This window comes from Melospiza melodia, chromosome 1, assembly GCF_035770615.1.
Source record: "Melospiza melodia melodia isolate bMelMel2 chromosome 1, bMelMel2.pri, whole genome shotgun sequence".
Taxonomy (NCBI): domain Eukaryota; kingdom Metazoa; phylum Chordata; class Aves; order Passeriformes; family Passerellidae; genus Melospiza; species Melospiza melodia.
Genome location: NC_086194.1, coordinates 149,060,836 through 149,079,090, shown reverse-complemented (window position 1 = coordinate 149,079,090; position 18,255 = coordinate 149,060,836). Strand labels below are relative to the sequence as shown.

The window sequence follows — 18,255 nt, the reverse complement described above, 5'->3', positions numbered from 1 at the left end:
AGCACTGATGTTATGTCTCATAAAGTGAGAGAATTGCAAGCAGAAATATATTGTCTCTTACAGAGTAAAAACATACAGATTTGGATTGAATTGTTTCTTTGGCATTCTTGGATGGGGTATTTCCCATTTATTTGGTCTGAATGGCATTTTGGGTAGTGTAGGATGCTTTTTCCAGAAATTATTTCTTGCCACAAAATGACTGCTCAGATGGGGGATTTATAGGTAGCAAAAGAGTTTTGAGAGGTTTATTTCACCACTACCTGGCGCCCGTGTGGGAGGAGGACTTTCTTCTCCAGTCTTCTCTAATGGGTGTCACATTCTTGCTCTTCTGGGTTAGAGGAATCTATCCAGACAGAGGCTGTGGTAGATTTCGCCCCAGCGTGGGGTGAAGGACACTCCAGCAGGACCTTACGTGGGCGATGGTGGAGCAGCAGGTCTGTTGGGCTGGATCCGCACGGCTGAACAGCGATGCGGTTCCCGGCTCGGGGGAACCGGAGGCCGGCCCGGCGCACACCCCGCGTCGCCCTTGATGTTGCTCTGCGATTCTCTGCCCGATCTGCGGACCGTGCCGTGGGGCTACGAGGGGACGGGGATATGGGTGCTCTGCTGGCCTCCCGGGCGGCTCGCTCTCGCCTTTCCCTCTGCCTCCATTTCCTCCTCCCGGAGCCGGCGCTCCCCCCCCGCCAGATCCTCCTCCCTAGGGCTGCGTTCGGGGACCGGCCCGGCCGAGCGGGTGCCCCTCTCCGGCCTCCCTGCGGGCGGCAGGGGCAGCGGGAGCGGCGGGAGATGCGGGAGCGGCGGCCGCGCAGCGTCTCCCCGCCCTCCCCCTTGCCCCCCCGCGGCCGCCGGGCTCGGTCCTCCCAGCGCGTCGCCGGCGCCTTGGCTCCTCCTTGTCCTTCCTCGCGTGATTTTTATCGCGTCCATTTTTTGTGCGGGGATAAATAAATAAATAAGGGCAGCTGCCGCCCGCCGCCCCCCGCCGCCAGCCCGCGCGGCGCCGCTAGGGGCGGCAGCCGGGCCCCGCATCGCCCCGCGCCGCTCGGCTCAGGAGAGGGAGGCAGCGGGGCGATGCGGAGCCCCCTCCCGTGACTCCGGCTCTCCGCCATGCCATGGGTTAGGCGGACTCCATCCCGCAGCCGAGAGGGCACCAGCCAAGCGAGGCGGCGGCAGGAAGCGGCGCGGTCCGGCAGAGGAGCGGCGGGAGGCGGCGGCGGCGGGAGGCGAGCGCGGCGCCCCGCGGCCCCTTCCATGGACGGCGGCGAGGAATTATGAGCCGCGGCCGGCGGCCGGGACTGGCGCTCGCCCGCTGGGGCTTTCCCCGCTGCGCGCCCCGGGGCGCCGGGGCTCCGCTCTCGTACGGCGGCAGTCGCTGCCCCCGTCTCCTGACTTCCCGACGCTCGCTCCGTCCCCCCTCTCCCTGCCTGGCGCTCGGGGTTGGGATAATCTCGCTCGCACCCAAACCACAGCGCTCCCGCGGCTAATCCTGTCCTCTCCCCTCTCCCTCCCCACCCCGCCCCCGGCCCTTCCTCTGCTGCCCTCTCCCCTCCCCGCTCCCCCTGCTCGCCCCCCGGGGCCCCTCCGTCCCCGTTCTCCCGCTGCCGCCGGCGGCCCGGCGGGTGGGTGCGAGGTCGGGGCTGCCGGGCACCCCGCCCCTCCCCGGCGGGGCCGTCATTAGGCTGCCGGTTGATTACAGGGTATTGATTTGTATGTGCTTCTCCCGGCGCCGGCCGCTCCCGCTGGTGCTGCTGGAGTTCGGGCAGCGCTTCTCGTAGCGGCGGCGGCAGCTCCTACTAAACATGTCGGCTCCCGCCGGGCCCCGGAGCGGCCCCGCCGCTCCTCAGCCTCCTCCGGCCCCGCAGCCCGAGATGCCGGACCTCAGCCACCTCACGGAGGAAGAGCGGAAGATCATCCTGGCCGTCATGGACCGCCAGAAGAAGGAAGAGGAGAAGGAGCAATCCGTGCTCAAGTAAGGGCGGGCGCATCCCTTTCTCGTCCTCCCGGGCCCGGGGCCGCGAAAGTCTCTCCTCTGGCCCCGGGGGCGGCACGGCCAGGGCGGGAGAGAGGAGTCGGGCTGCCGGGGTCGGGCAGGGGTGCTCGGCGCCGGGCGAGTGTGGGGCACGGCGGGAGGGACCCGCGGGAGCGGCCAGGGACCGGCAGCGCTCGGCGCCTGCCTTAGTCGCGCTCGGCGGGGCGGCTCCGGCTCCGCACGCCCCGGCGCCGGCGGGAACCGGGCGCCCAACATGGCCGCACAGGTGCCGTCCTCACCCGGCGTGTTCCATCGGGAGGACGCGGGTGGGTCGGGGCGGCGGTCGGCGCCGCCGGAGGGGGCGGACCGGCAGCATCGGGCCCGGTGCCGGGGGCGCGGCGGGCTCCGCGCTGGCGGCGGCGGCCCTGCCGGGCGGAGCGGCACCACCGGGGCCTGGGCTCCGGCCGCCCGGCTGGGTGGGTTTGCCACAGCCGCCATCTTCCCCCGACAACGTGTCTGCCGCCCGCCCCCGCCCCGCTGCTCTTTCCAAGCGTGAGCCCCGGCGCCGGGGAAAGCAGGACGCCTTCCGCCTGCCCGGCGCGGGCGTGAGGGCTGCCCCGGCCCCAGCACCGGCACCGGGAGCTGTCCGGAGCGACCCGGCTCAGCATTTGGAGCTAGCTGTCCACAGTCCCCCTGCCCAGCTCAGCACCGGCAGCTGTCCACAGTCCCCGGGCCCGGCTCAGCCCCGGGAGCTGTCCACTGCCACCCGGCCCGGCTGAGCACCGGCAGCTGTCCACAGTCCCTGGGCCCAGCTCAGCCCCGGGAGCTGTCCACAGTCCCTGGGCCCAGCTCAGCCCCGGGAGCTGTCCACAGCCACCCCGTTCTGCACCGGGAGTGTCCGGGCAGGAGCGCGGGGCCCGGGGAGCCCGAACTTTCCCCGTGCGCCGTGCCCCGTTCCCGGGGTGACGCCGGTCTCCTTGCAGGCCCGGGGGTCCCGCTGCCGTGCACGGCATGGGTCACGCCCTTCTCAGTCGGCTGGCAGACTCTGAGTAAAGCCGAGAAAACCGTTCTCCCTTAGTGATGGAGTAACCCTGCTGACTTCTAGTGGTTTAAAAATAAGCAAAGCTACCGCTGTCGTGGATGTGACTTTGATGAGTGTGGTGAAGCTGAAGCTCTAAGTTCTAAGCGGTTTTTTTTTGTACCAAAATTAGCGTTGTGTCTTGGACATGTTAATTGCAGCTGGTCTTTCACACTCAGCACCTGGAAGCTGTCTTCTGGGCTTTAGTTGCTGACTTTGGAAGTCTGCTTCCAAGATTCACTGCATCATACCAAAAACTTCGAATATACTTTGTGTGACAGTTCCTAAATGTTGAGGAGATCTCCTAAAAACATTTCAAAGTCTGTTTAAAAAGGTTTTTTGTTGGATGAACATTCTGAAGCACAACAGTGTAATGTGAGCACTGGAAATAAATTACCATACCTTCTTTTGTCACCACATCTTAGTCTCTTGCTCTACAGTTTGTTTGCTATTGGGATACTTTATTTTGAAACAATTTAGACTATTTTATTAAGTTACATGATATACCAAACAAATGCAAATTTTTGTCTAAAATTTTTGCACTCTTAAAAATTATTAATAAAAATAGAAGCTCAAATTGGAAGCTGCAGGAATTCAAGGAATTAAGGTTTCATTTATTTTTATTAAATATATAATAATGGCATTAAAGTTTTAAAGAAGGCTCCTGTCAACTTTTGCTGTGGAGAGTATTATTTATGATCAAATGTGAAGTAAAACATCAGTACAATACTAGGATCAGCTTGAATGGTTAAACTTGCAAATGAAGAATAAACTGTTCTCAAGTAATGGTAAGGTAAAACTAACTTAAGAAATGAAGCAGAATTCTTTTCCTTTGTAATAGTGAGAATCTTGGAAGCAGACAATGGGCAAATAAAAGGTCTTTATCATATCTTAGGATAAAATTTATGTAGGGTTTAGTTTCCCATTATGTCTCACTAAAAGTGTCCTCTTGAGTTCTGTGTAAGCTACGAGGGAGATGGTAAGGTGTAAAGTTTATACATAAAGGACAGCCTAAAGCAGTGCTATTAGGAAAATGCTGTTGTCAATGGAATTTGAATAGATGGACCACAATATTTTAGAGGGTAGTGAGAAGTGAGCTGGTGTCAGATGAATAACTCATCAGTTTCATTTTTCTTAAAATGAAGTGTCTCCTTGAGCCATCAGGTACATGTTTAATCTAAAAATATCTACAGATTTATCAAGCACAACCCTCCACCAAAGTCATACCAGCATATTTATGTAGACATTACTGAGTTTAATTCTCTTTAGAGATATTTTCCTTCTGAGAAAGAATAAAAAGCCCCTCCCATGTTTATATGAATGAACTACTGTTATTGCATAGAGATAAATATAGAGCTAAATCCTGCAGTCTTTGTTCAAGTGTAATTCTCCTCGAAGGCAAGCTTCTTTTGAAGTGGAAGGTATTTTTGCCTCAGCAATAAAATTGTGTCATTTCATTCCATGGAGACATATAGCAGGATTAAAAAAATGCTGAAAACAAGAGTTGACATTTAGAGATATTAACACAAGAACTGTTCAAATGTTGAAGAAAGCAGCAAGCATGTATTCCCTCTATTTATTTTTAAATCATTTATGGTGATTGACTGTCAGTATGAATGGCTACTCCCTGGGCTCTACTTCCTTTCTCCATTCTGTTTGTATCTTGTGTTTTTCAAATTCTTATGCTGTTCCCATCACTGTGGTATTTGAGCATTTTCCAAAAGAGCATTAAGTAGTGTGACTCACATCTGTAATGTGGACTATTTATTCTTTTCCTTTCACTCCCTGGGGTAAAGATGTGTGGATTTAAAATAGATACATAATTTCTCCTTATGCTTGTTTTACTCTTTTTGGGGAAGGGAAATACAGATGGTATTGAGTTGTAATCTGTAGCAACTAATAGTGATCTGGTCAGCATGAATTCTTGCCAGGATTTGATGGAACATGATGGCATGGAAAGCAGAAGCTTTCCAGATTTGCTCTGTCCTTTGGCCTGGTTTGGTCTGTGAAATACGCTGAGCCACAGTTGTGCACAGTGTTCCTGAGGTGGAGCTTCTGCTTTAAAAAGGATGGGTGGTAAACTCTGCTGCTTTGACTGTCTCTCTTCCGGAATTTTTGGGACCCTTGGAGTGCCTTTTGAGTGTTATGGGCTAAGAAGTTGTCTTTTTGACAAGGTTATTGAATATATATTTTGCATAATATTTAATATGCATAATGTGTGACAGAGTGAATTTATGTCTGTACTCTGGGTGTAAGTCTTTGCTGTTTAAAGAGTATTTGCATACTTTCAACTTTTTTCTTTGTGGATATTTTACTGTCTTGGATGGAGGATAGAATTTTTGATGATCACTTTTCCTTTAAATCATGCACATCCTTCCTCTTATAAAATCTGGTTTTATGTGTGTAAGGTTTTTAACAGATTTTAGACAGCACATTTCCTCCATACGGACTGACTTATGGGATCAGTCTTGTGCTTTTTTACTTTTAATTTGTACTTTATTTTTGTATCAAAGAACTGTGTTGAGAGAATGCACACAGGAATAAAAATAGACGTTAGGGTGCTGCCATTATTTATTAAGACTTCTGTTTCAGCCTGTGTGATGTGCATCTACACCTTCCTACTTGAAATATCACAAGTTTCCATCTCCTTTGCTGAGCAATTCTAAAGATAAAATGCTCTCCTCATAAAGTCATAGCTCTGAAAAGACATGTATTTCAACTTTTCACAAGAGTCTGGCTCAGTAGTAGACAAATTTTCCCAAGAAAAAAATTTCTAATGAAATCATCCAACTTTTCATATATTTGCAAAGCATTACAGGTTTACTATGAGGTCTTGGTAAAAAGATTTCTTTTAAAAGTGTGTGGCTTTGTCAGCTGATTTACTTAAGAAAGGTGGAAACATAGTGGGCTAGCTAGAGGATGGTGGCTCTCTGTGAGCCACCACTGTCAAGCCCAGAGTCAACTTTAGGAAGGCACAACTGACTGCAGGCTCAGTTACTGTGGCAGGGGTTGCACAGATGTGATAAAAATGGGGTAGCTACACTGAATGAAACAAAACCTCTGACAAACACAACCAAGGAAGCTGGGCTTTGTGAGCTCTGTATGACACTGAGTGAGTGAGGTGTGGGGCAGGATGCTCACCTGGGGAAGAGGAAGCAATAAGTTGATGGCCATGACTCACAGAAGTGTAAATATCAGACTCACAAAGCTATTGTACTATTTTATAAATAATTATCCTACTTTATAAATAATCAGCTCTGATTTACACTGTCTTAAAAGCATTGTATGTTTTGGATTTGGATTTCAGGGCTGGAAAGAAGATATATGTGGTGATTATTGATTTTGCTTTTGGAAAATAGAGATATGTATAGGAATTCCTAAAGTTTCTAGAGTAAAAGACAAAAAGATTTGCTTTTGACTAAAAAGTAAACTAGGACTTCAGGCAATGTTAGTTATGTTATGCTCCCATAATTTTGCACCACATTTTGTCTGAATTCGAACTGCTGATTAGAACAGTTCATTGCTACACCACTCATAATTTTGCTCTTGTTTCTGTGTATTATAAAATCAAATATGGTCCAAATGACATTAAAAGTTATAACTTTATGCAGTATAAAATAAGTGATAGTGAAAGTTACACAAATATATATATATATATATATATATATATATGTATGTATGTAGTTGAGGAGGATACTTGCCCTCTTTCCTGCCCTGCCAGGTCCTCTTCCCTTCCAACCACCTTATTCTGCTCTCTTGTAATATTCTTTATAGTCTCCCCTTTCTTCTGTTTTAATAATTTGTGCTGCTTTTTGGGCCTCTCTCAAAGTTGTCATTGTTCCTTGCTCTTCACTCTTATCACGTGCTTAGACTGATGACGGATTTTATACTGTAGATAATACTTGTCAGCTTGTTATGGCTTGTACCATTTGCTCTTCAAGAAGACTCAGTGTTTACAATTGTTCTCTAAAGAACCTAACTCACTTTCAGACACTGTCTACAAGTGATTAAAGTAGTACTTCCTCTTAGTGACTAAGCAGAATTTATTTGGAGATTATACAGAGTGCCAGTTACACTAATTATTTGGCTTGATAATTTTTATGTTGAGTAAAGTTTTAGAAGACTGCAATAGTGCTGACATTCCCACATTCAGGAAGTACAAGGAGGATCAGTTGGATGTGGAAAGGCTTGACATCATATGGGGCTGAGAAATAGTCTAACAGATACAGGATTTAGTTAAAAAAAAACCCCAAAATATACATTCATTGCCAGATAGTATGTGCTTTCTGCAGTCTTGTCAAATTAATATCTTTTTGCACTTCTTTGAAAAAAAAAGAGAAAAAAACCATTTAATTTTACATCTGAAAGAGAGGAGTGAAGATCATAATTTTAAGGTGCTAGGACTGTATCCTAGAAAGCAGTGACTGGGTGAAATGCAGTGGTCTCTGGAGGTGAGTTTAGGAGACTGAGTGGTCCATTCTGGATTTTGTCCACATCTCTGCATCTCAGCATCTCTGAGCTGGGTAACATTTAAATAACTGAGAATGTCAAATAATTGATTTTTCCATTGAAACAATGGCTAATTAGTGTATATATTGTAAGTGTCAAAATACACAGAAGTTATTGGTTACTGCAGAACTGGCGTAAAATGTGGTTTTACCCTGCCAGTGAAGTTTTAAAATACTTGCAACATATTCAAAGTTCCATAATAAGGAGGAAAAAGTAAACTGATAGTTTGAACTTGCAATTTTAATCCAGGGGAATGGGATTTTCTTCAGCTCAATGCCACCCCTCACCCTTTTGCTTTAGTGGCTTCCTTCAAGTTTTGTTGTCATATTTACAGTCAGTCAGAATGCTAGGGCAGTTTCTAAGACCATTAGACCATCTTTTTCCAAGAAGGATTATTTTGGTATGATCTTTCCTTTTCCCCCAATGTCTTCACTGATGATGCATTTTGACAGAAACTGGGGGAGATAAAATCCCAAGAACACATTAAGTGAACACATTATGATCTCATCTATTCCTGTTTTACTGCAACAGGCATTATACATTAACAATGAGCTTTGAGGTGAGGATGATTTTTTAAGTTAAGTTTAGAGCACAAGGGCTGTTTTAATAATATGTTTTACTATATCAAAGTTATTTGCTACAATTTACCTTAGACACCCTCATCTCTCTAGGAGTGGCCAAGTCTTAGTTTTAATTTAAACTCATAAGCAGGAAGAATCTCTTGAAATACTAGTTTTCTACAAATGGCATTTAAAAGCAGTTGTTTTTCAGGCAAAGTTATTCATATTATTATTCTGAAATTCATATTGACCTATATTGTTTTCAATGCTTACTGAGTTTAGATCTCTTTTGCAGGACTACATGGTGTAACAGGAGGAGCTGTTACACCCTTGAAGTAACTCAGTTGAGGGTTTGTTATAATTTATTAATAAAAACAGTTTACACCAAATCTGGTAGTGCATTTGTAAACTCAGTAAACCCCAATAACTTCATCTCAGGAGCTATTTGTACTTCTGGTCATTCAGAAGCTGGCATGACCAGCTCTCAAGGCAGAAGATTCTGACACTTATTTATATAAAGTAGTGATTTGCAATTGTGAGACCCCACCTAACCAGTGAAATAAATAGCTTTCCTGGCTGAGGCAAGGGCACATAGCAGACAAAGCACTGAATTCAGTTGCAAAATCAGTGCTGTGCTCAACAGCTGCTTGTGCATGATATCATGTGGTGGCTGTGTCCTCGTGTAGTTTTTCCAAGCTATGGTCTTGAAGCTGTGAAGATGTCAGTAAGGACTGACACTGTAAGAGTTAATGTGACAAACAGTAAGAGATTGTGTAGGGGAATAGCAGAGCATATAAGAAGTAAATGCATGTAATTTTTGGATAGTAAGAGTTCAAAGCAATTTCTGCTGGTTTATGTCATTGAAAGTGGCAGACAGTGTTTTTATAGTCTTGAGTTTAAGTATCAGCTGTCATCACAGTACATGCTTGCAGAGTGATCTCAGTTGCATTTTGATAAAGAAATCAAACTCATGCATTTTGATAGAGGAAAAGTAATAGTCATAATAGTTGACTTTATGTATCTGTATCTTTAGGAGTTTCTAAGTTTTGATGTGAGGCCATAAATAATATCTTTGATTTAAACTTTAAACTTTTTATTAAAAATATAGTGAGATATCCTTTTTATTAAAAATATAGTGAGTTTGTTCCAGCAGCAGTTAGCAAGAGTTGAACTCGTGTTTCAAACAAGTCTGAGTGCTTCTATTTTGAAAATTCATAAGAAAATTTTTAAACTTTAAATAACACATAAAGCTTATTATTTTCTTTGTTTACTGTCTCTGTGGGGTTGGTTCTTTCTTCTTCTTTCATATGAGGTTGCTTAAATACTACCTGATGACCTATTCTTTATTTGACATTAATATTTTTAAGGTGAATCATTTCTTATAGCAAATATAATATTATATTTGTACTCAGAATATTTAACAGGTCATAACATCACTAGGTGTTCAATATAATGTGGCATTTTGGTTCTGTGTATTTTTGAGGGCAGACTTACTTTAGAATGTGTACTATCTTAAGCATACAAAGGACATAAAAATTTTTCACCTTTAAATAAAATTGTGAGTTAGAAGAAGTTAACCTGTTTTGGAAAATGGTTTACAACCATCTTTTGTATAACTTTTCAGAAATGTGTACTCCAGTGTATTATCAAGAAATTCTTTTCCATATAGTGTTTATCTAACTCTTGGTGCATTTATACATTTTTCTGATTACAGAAAGGAGGAGTGAGAAGAAGTGATTTTAAAGCTGTTTAAAGCCCAGAGAACACATGGAATAATAGAAAACATAGCTGGTTGTGACCTCAACAGATCATCCAGTTCATCCTTTGCCTCAAGGCATGACCGGCTCTCAAGACAGAAGTTTCTGACACTTATTTGCATAAAGTAGTGATTTGCAAATGTGAGACCACACCTAACCAGTGAAATAAATAGCTTTCCTGGCCGAGGCAAGGGCACATAGCAGACAATGCACTGAATTCAAGCTAAGCATCTCTGCAAGTGCTGTGTTGCCTATGTAGCAGAAAGTGAAGAGTGGGCCAAGCAGATCTTAGGGTAAAGCTCTTCTACACAGTACGAAAATTTTACATTTTTCAAATGATAGATTACTACGGAAAGGTGTGAGAAGAATACTACACTACCTACTCAACCAGGGATGGAGGTTTCTTGAATTCCCTAGATAATTTGTCTCAGTTACTCAAAGTCCTTATCCTTACCACTAGAATTTCCCCCCTACTGTTAAACCTAAATCTCTTTCCTGCCATTTGCTGCTTGCTCTGTCCACAATGGGAGTGTAATGCAGTCTGTTATTTTTCTGTGTGCAGCAACCCTTTATGTATTTCATAAATGTGATAATATCTCCTCCTGTGTATTTTCATCGCTCCTTTCTGTGGATTCAACAAGTCATATGTTCTAGACTGCTGACCATTCTTGCTGCTAGTCTTTATATATACTTTCTGACTGATTTTTTTTAAATACAGTGTCCAAACCCAGACGCATATTCCAAAAGTATGGGGAGAGCATGATGATAAAACTGTCTTGCATGGAACTCTTTCCTCATATAGACAATGTCACATGTGTTTGGGCTTTTTGTTGTGGTACAGCACTTATGGATTCATGGTCAGCTTGTGATCTACTATCCTTACACCATGCTTTTTTGCAGAGCTCTTGTTGAATCAGTCATTCCTCATTTAGTATTTTGAATTTGATTACCTCAGCTATGCAGTGTTTGTCTTTAGTGCCATTGAGTTGTATTCTGTCTATATCAGATGCCTCTTACGAATTTTGCATTCCATTTGCTTAAATAAAATGCAAACAGCCCTTGGAGCAGGAATGAGGACTTGCCTCTGGAGAGAGAGTATCCTACTCACAGAGATATTTGACTTCCTCTTGGCTGTCCATTCTCACTCCTGACTGCATGTTTGTATGCCTTCACTGTTAGGATGCAGAATAAACTTTTCCAGAACCCATAACTGGTTCAGCTGGGAAGTGAGAGCTGTGTTCAAATCTATTCCTGATAAAGGAGGTCGTTCACCAACTTGGAAATACACAAATGCTATATTATTTTGAGGGAAACAGTTGCATCTGCTGCCATATTTATTCAGTAGGTGCAAGATGTTGGTTGACTTACAAAAAATTTGACAAAAATTTGAGGTCCCAAAAATACATAATTATTAGGGGTCTAATGAAGATAATAAGATGGATAATGGAAGTGATTGTCCATACTCCTGATTGAAAAAATCTACTCACACCATTCTACATACCGAGGAGTTCTTACAGGGGAGAACCACCACGGGCATCAAAATAAATCTATCATGAGGTGTGAGTCCCCACAAAATCAGACTTCTTTAACTTCAGCATGCATAGAACTGTTCAGCTAATGAACATCATTGCCTCAGTTTTGATATCTTTTTAATTTCCACACTACATTGTTTAAAGCTTGGATTATATTATTTGAGTCCAGAAATTCTTTGGGATTCTTCTGACCAGATCTGAATACCTACAGAGGGAGACATCCATTTCTGAAATCACTTAGGTTCAATTTGAAGCAAATGGAAATAAAGAGGTGCCTTTAGGATGTGATCCATCTCATCTTAAATTAGACATTTCAAATGGGCCAGATGAATTGCAGAGCCTATTTCTGGCTGTGGGCTTAAAAATAAGATAGAGTGAATATGTCAGATGTAGAGGTCTATCTCACAGACTTCTGGAGCTAGGTCAGTTAAGTCTGCCTTGCAGAGTTCTGCCTTTGAGAGTAACTCTTCATCATATATTTGGTCTTGTAAGAATGCCATGGACACTTTGCCAGCTGACACTGATGTTTATGGTTCCCTAGAAGCTGTTTGTGAATCTGCATATTTTGCTTATATTTCTATCAATTATTAATTAGGATATGCTCATTTATCTATAACTTTACTATTTGAGACCCACTGCTGGGAACCTGAGTATGCTTCCCTTCTAGTCCCTGGTTATTCTTAGGATTTGGTAAATTTTTATACTGAATTCAGAACGCCTTTGAAGAATGAGATCTAAAAGAAGACCTTGGAATATAAAATCTTTCCAGCATGTGGGATTAAGCATGCCCATCATCAAAAGAACATTGCAAAGAAAACCTTCCAATGTCATTCCCCAATAAGAATGACTAACAGATATTTTGAGGTAGAATCTCATAGATTAAGCTAGTCAGATTGCTAGACGGGAAGTCACAAACAGGATTTGTCTACTACTTGTAGGATTAAAACAATGTAACATTAAGACCCATAGAAAGCTCTATAAACTCAGTTTGACAGTTTCTTTCCTTAAGTCACACACCATCTCTCTTTTGCTATGTATTGTTTTAATGGGATTTGTTTAGCTATTGTGTATTTACAAGCTGATAAGTCTCTTTTGATGGTAGGGTGTTAAAAACATACTGTTGTCCTGCTATGCATTCTGAATTCAGCATTTACTTGCTTTGGAAATCTTGATAAGCAGGTATCTATGGAATATGTTGTATGGTGTTTAAATCAAACATATTTTTGCTGAATCAGGCCCTAAGACAGTTTGGGAGCATGAGTTTTGATTCAGCATGCTTTCATTAATTTGGCTAGTCATTGTGATTATGATTCATTTCATTCTGTGTAACCGACTGCTGCACAGTAAGTGACAGCTGAACTATGTATTATCCAACAGCTAGAAAAATAACATCACTGTCACTTCTAGAAGGCTGAGGATTATGCTTTTATCAAACATATATTTTTTACTAAAGTTAAAATGCTTCAGGAAAATATAATATTTTTTCAAACTACTTGTAACATTGCAGTAATGAAATGATGAAATAGCATAGCAAACACTATGAATTTAAAATTAAGAATTTAATTTTATTCTATGGATAGAATGAAGCAGAAACTTTTTCTGGTTTTTATTAATGTATTAGCTTTTTGAATTGGTAGTAAAGTTATTCCTGTTGATATTTTGGTGACAGTCTGATTTACATATAAGTAGTAAATCTGATGGGCTAAGTTTAAGTGAATGGCAAATATTTCTGAAGTGTTGATATTACTTCCATGCTATTACATACTACATCAGAAGACATTTCAAGTGAAGCAGTAATTCTAATTTCTTTGTGGAACTTTACCAAAGATTCCACCAGATTTTAAAGTTAAGCAAAATCCCAATATGATTGAAAGAAAACTGTATGTTTACCTAGTATCCATATTTCTCTTTAAAAACTGTAGCTTCCAAGTTTGAAAATATGTATAAAAAATCCAGATCTATTTTTTTCCTGCTCTGTTTATGGTTCATCTGAAAAATCGGTGTAGAGGATGCTCTGAAGGCACTGGGCCAAGAAAAGGTGCTTTCAGGGTAGAGTACAGAGAAAGTACTTGTTATTTGAAAGCCTTGAATCCTGTCTGCTTGATATATGAAAATGCAGGTGGCCAAAGCTGAATGAAATTGCATGTGCTATAGCTGAGCACTAATGTACATTTATGTATTTTGAATTTATTTAGACAAGGCGGAAGATAAGTGTTTTTAGCTACTGTGTAGAGTTTACATGAGCTTGTCTTCTGCAGAATTTGCAGAGTGTTCTTGTCTAAAATTTGGTCTGAGTTATATATTCCCAAGCTTTTTATCACACAGATATTCTCATGTATAGAAGAAGGTTTTGTTTGGAGAAAGACAGAATAAACATTTAGTTACATTTTTAACTTTTAGTATTTGTTCTGCACAAAGAAGAGTGATAAAAAGGATAGAATTAGTCAATGATAACACTGTGTCCTAACTTAATGTCTCAACATAAATAACTATTGCTTAATTAAGACCAGTTAGTTACAAGTAAGAAGTTTGTTTATTAAAAGGAATATGGGTTAAAATAGTGCCTTTGTTTAGATTTATAATTTTTCCTAATAAAACTTCAATAATCAAAAATCATTCACTGAATCTGGAGTTTCACTATGGAAACTAAGTCATAATTCAATAGGTATTGATCATGTGGTCATTATAATAAGTAAAAGCACTGATGTATATTTTTTCTTGTTATTATTAAAATAATTAATGATATGCTCCTGATTTTATTTTTAGGTTAAATAAGAAAGAGCAATTTAGAATTGGTAACATATTTTGTCACTCTTCATAGCCACAAGTTTTTTCTTTGATAAGGGCTTAGGAGCGTTTTATTATAGTAATCCACAAAAAATTTGTATTTCAAAGGGACTGCTGGTCCTAACATGAATAAGACTAAACATGATGACCTATTTTGAAACAGCTCTTGCCTGCCATTGAAACTGCTGGATTTTCAGTAAAGCTGCCCAAAAGAAAGATGTTGGTTTGTGTTAAAAGAGGGAAATTGCCATTAAAAATCTTCTATCTTGGACATAAGTATATTTTATTTAGTTCCTGAATGGTATTAGGATGTGGAAGGAAGTTTAAATTCTACAGTGCCTTTCTACTACTTGGTATGTTTGGACATTGTTAATATCTTTTTAGGGACTGTTTGAACATCTGTGTAATAGTTTTTCTAATTACATCACCGAAATGTATTTTACTCTTAGTTTCATTTTAATATAAAGATTTTCTTCAAAAAGTTTCTCAGTATGTGAAACAAAGGAAGGAAAGGAGTTATTGAACTGATGCTCACCAAACCAACTATTCTTTGCCTTTTAATTCATAGTTAAGTTTATATTGCTATAATAAATGGAAACTTATATAAAAACCTATATGGAAGCATATAATTCACTAGATTCATAACTAAAAATGGTATCACTTCTTCTGGTGTGAAGGAAGCATTTGTGCTGCATTGACATGTCCAGGTGTTGGGGTGGAGCTGCAGGGGTTGCAAAAGACACCAAGACCTGCCCTCATGTCAGAAAAAATTAGTTTCTGCCAGCTCCAAAATGGATCTGTCACTGGCTGTATTGTCCATTAGTGACACTGCTGGACAGTCATACATTAACTCTGTGGATAATGTGTAAGAGAAGATAAAGAATCCTGCGCAACAGCTGTGAGAGAGAGAGAGTGAGAAGAATATGGGAGAAACAGCCCTGAAGGTGCCGAAGTCAGTGAGGAAGGAGAGGCAGGAGGTGCCTCCAGGCACCAGAGCACAGATTGCCCTGCAGCCCAAGGTCAAGATCACGGTGAGGCAGATGTGCCCCTGTAGCCTGTGGGGGACCTCGTGCCAGGGCAGGTGGATGCACCTTGTATGAGGCTGGGACATCATGGAGAGCCCACTCTGGAGCAGGCTCCTGGCAGGTACTGCAGCCTGTGGAGAGAGGCACCCACACTGAAGTAGGTTTTTGGGCAAGACTTCTGATTCTCCAGGGGCCCCAAGCTGGAGCAGATGTTCCTGAAGGACTGTGCCCCGTGGAAGAGACCTGGAGCAGTTCTTGAAGAACTGTAGGCTGTGAGAAGGACCATGTTGGAGCAGTTCAGTAAGGACTGTATCCCATGGGAAGGACTCCATGTTGGAGCAGGGGACAAGTATGAGGGAAAAGGAGTCACAGAGATGAAGAACTCTCAGCTGACCACAATGTCCCTGCCCTCTCCACCTGCACTGCTCCACGTGGAGGTAGAAGATTCATAAGTGAAGCTGAGCCTGAAATGAAGGAAGAGGCAGGGGGGGAAGCCGTTATTAGATTTTTTTATTTTCACTGTCCTACCCTGTTATTAAGTGACAATAACTTGAATTAATCTTCCAAAATTGGAGTCTGGTAACTGGTGAGTGGTCTCTCTGTCTTTATCTTGACCTATGAGCTTTTCCATTATATTTTCTGCCCTGTCCTGCTGAGGAAAGGGAATGAAAGAATAGCTTGTTGGGTGTCTGGCAGCCATCCAAGGTTAATCCACCACAATATTTATTTAGCAATTTTATTTGCAAAGTCTAACTTGAGCATAGATGATACTACTCTTCCTGGGTCCCTGTGGAATCAATACATGAAAAAGAGAGGCTTCTCTAGAAGACAGATCTGAGAGGCTAAATTGAGCTCCAGAGCCCCAGGCAATTCCGTGCTGTCAGTGCAGCACCCGCGGCTCCATTGCCAGCCCAGCTGCTCCTTCCTGCCTCCATGGCACCATCATGGCCCTGGTGCAAGTATCTGTTGAGCTGCCTAGTGAAACTATTTCAGGGAGGTTAAACTAATGAAAAAATATTTTCCCCTTTCATCACTTTGGCAGAGCATCTTTTTAAGTTACAGAAAGGAACTCATCTGATTTACTGTACAGTGCTACAAAATGCTGAGATAGCACAGCTGAGGGGCTGAGAGAGATTAGCTGCAGTACTTTTGGAGTCTCTGAGAGCAATGGAATTATTCTACCACTATTTCCACAGTCTGCAAAGACTGGTTATGTGGCTGTCATTGAGAAAACCAGTGGACAAACATGTACAAACTAAGTTTTGATTTTGAAGTTGCTGTTTAAGGTCTGTGAATCAATGCCACCAAAATTATTGTTGAAAAAATTTTTGGTGAAGAAAACAAGATGTTCATAAAATTTTTCTGCTGAATAACTGGAGTTGGAAAGTCATTAGTGTTGTTACTTTAGATAGAACTAGGTTTTGTATCTTCATATTAAACAGCAGGTTTTCTTCTTTAACACTTTTAAATCTATGATTTTTCAGGCATAAGTTAGTTCAGCACTTAGGAAAAAGAAACAAAGGCGAGATAAAATACTTCAGATGACTCAGGTTAAGCTGTTGCATTTTCCAGTATGATCTGGGACATAAATAATGAAAGATATGTAGCAAAGGCCATAATTGTAATTGCTGCACACATGCACACTAGTATTTTCACAGGTGACTGGGCAGTCTTTTTGTTGTGTAAAATGGGAGAGCGGCTTCACCCCTAGTATTTCAGATTATATATGGGAAGATCTTCTGATCATTTAAACTGTGTGATGGCTTTGGCTCTAAGTTTGCAATTTACTTGAAATATAGGTTGCATCAATATTTTTAAAAAGAGGACACAGAAATAGTTTTTGTTCTAATTTAATCTGTTACTGAAACATAATTTTAAATAGAGATCTTGTAGATTGCAAAAATTATGATTGACTTTAAATATGCTAGGGTCATGAATTCATTAATTACTGAATGTTTTTAAGATTACTTAGAGAAATACAAGGTGTGAACTTACCATTGCTGTCTATGCCGACACATAAGATAACGATAGACCTTGCATCAAAGCATTTAATTTTTTTTATAATCGCAATAAAAGTAATTGATTCTCCTAAGTTGCAGGCTTGCAGACTTACTTGTGCATTTGAGATGTAGCCTCATTGGCTTAATTGAATTTAAAAAAATGTCTGAGAAATGTAGCAATTAAAAATATTGCCATGCTAGTTGCAATTTTCTGAATGCCTACCTAGCATTCTTATTTTTAAGCAATGCTATATTTAGAAGGACATTTCATTCTTTCAGAAGAGAAATGAATCTATCAGAACTAGGACTATTATGTAGGAATATTAAATATTCACATATTTTGTACTACTTGGTTGCTAATATTAGCCCAGTATTCATAAGGATCTACATTCTACTATTGGTTAGAATTTTTTTTCTCTTGGATTGCTGGAACTTTCATCTTTGATCTGCATTGTATTAAAAAATAAAACAGCTGTCCCCTTTCTTATGTCTCTCCTCCAGAGTCCTGGTAAAAATTACTACAAAAGCAATATTTTAACATATTAACATGTGTAATATCCCCAGATGACTGTGATGGTCCTCCTTTCATAATCAAAGCCCACTCTTCTGGAAAGATTTGCTGCCCCCACATCTGAATAAATTATACATTTCAAAAAGGTCATATTCATTCAGAAGCCAGTAATTTTACTACAACTTTGTTTAGAACTTATTCCTATGAATGTCAGATACACATTTCCGGAGGATATAATGAGCTTTTACCTTCTCACAGGTTAATATTTGGACTGTTCCAGTGGCTGGTTAAAAATTTCCAGAGTCTGACTGTACAGTGACTCCATTACTGGTTTGTAGTACTGGTGCCTAGAATGTGTGTGTTAGTGTAAAGTGAAATACCAACAGGTCTTTCCTCCTAATGCTATATGTAAAGAAGGAGCACTTATATTGGATGTTTCTCTCTAAAGAACGAGAATAGAACATCTATAGAGATCTAGCTGTGATGATAATGGGATTATTCTGAAAAATGAAAGATGCTGTGAAAGACAT

General features: G+C 41.8%; 1 protein-coding gene across 28 annotated transcripts in view; it reads left to right on the top strand.

Annotated features, from left to right (window-relative positions):
• The first annotated feature begins 1,646 nt into the window (after positions 1 to 1,646).
• Positions 1,647 to 18,255, top strand: part of RIMS2 (regulating synaptic membrane exocytosis 2) — a 444,419-nt gene continuing 427,810 nt past the window's right edge. For all 28 annotated transcript variants that reach the window (XM_063171188.1, XM_063171404.1, XM_063171366.1 and 25 more), the window contains exon 1: positions 1,647 to 1,966. In XM_063171188.1, coding sequence (XP_063027258.1) covers positions 1,797 to 1,966 — 170 coding nt within the window. In that variant the 5' untranslated portion in view covers positions 1,647 to 1,796. The remainder of the gene's footprint in view (positions 1,967 to 18,255) is intronic.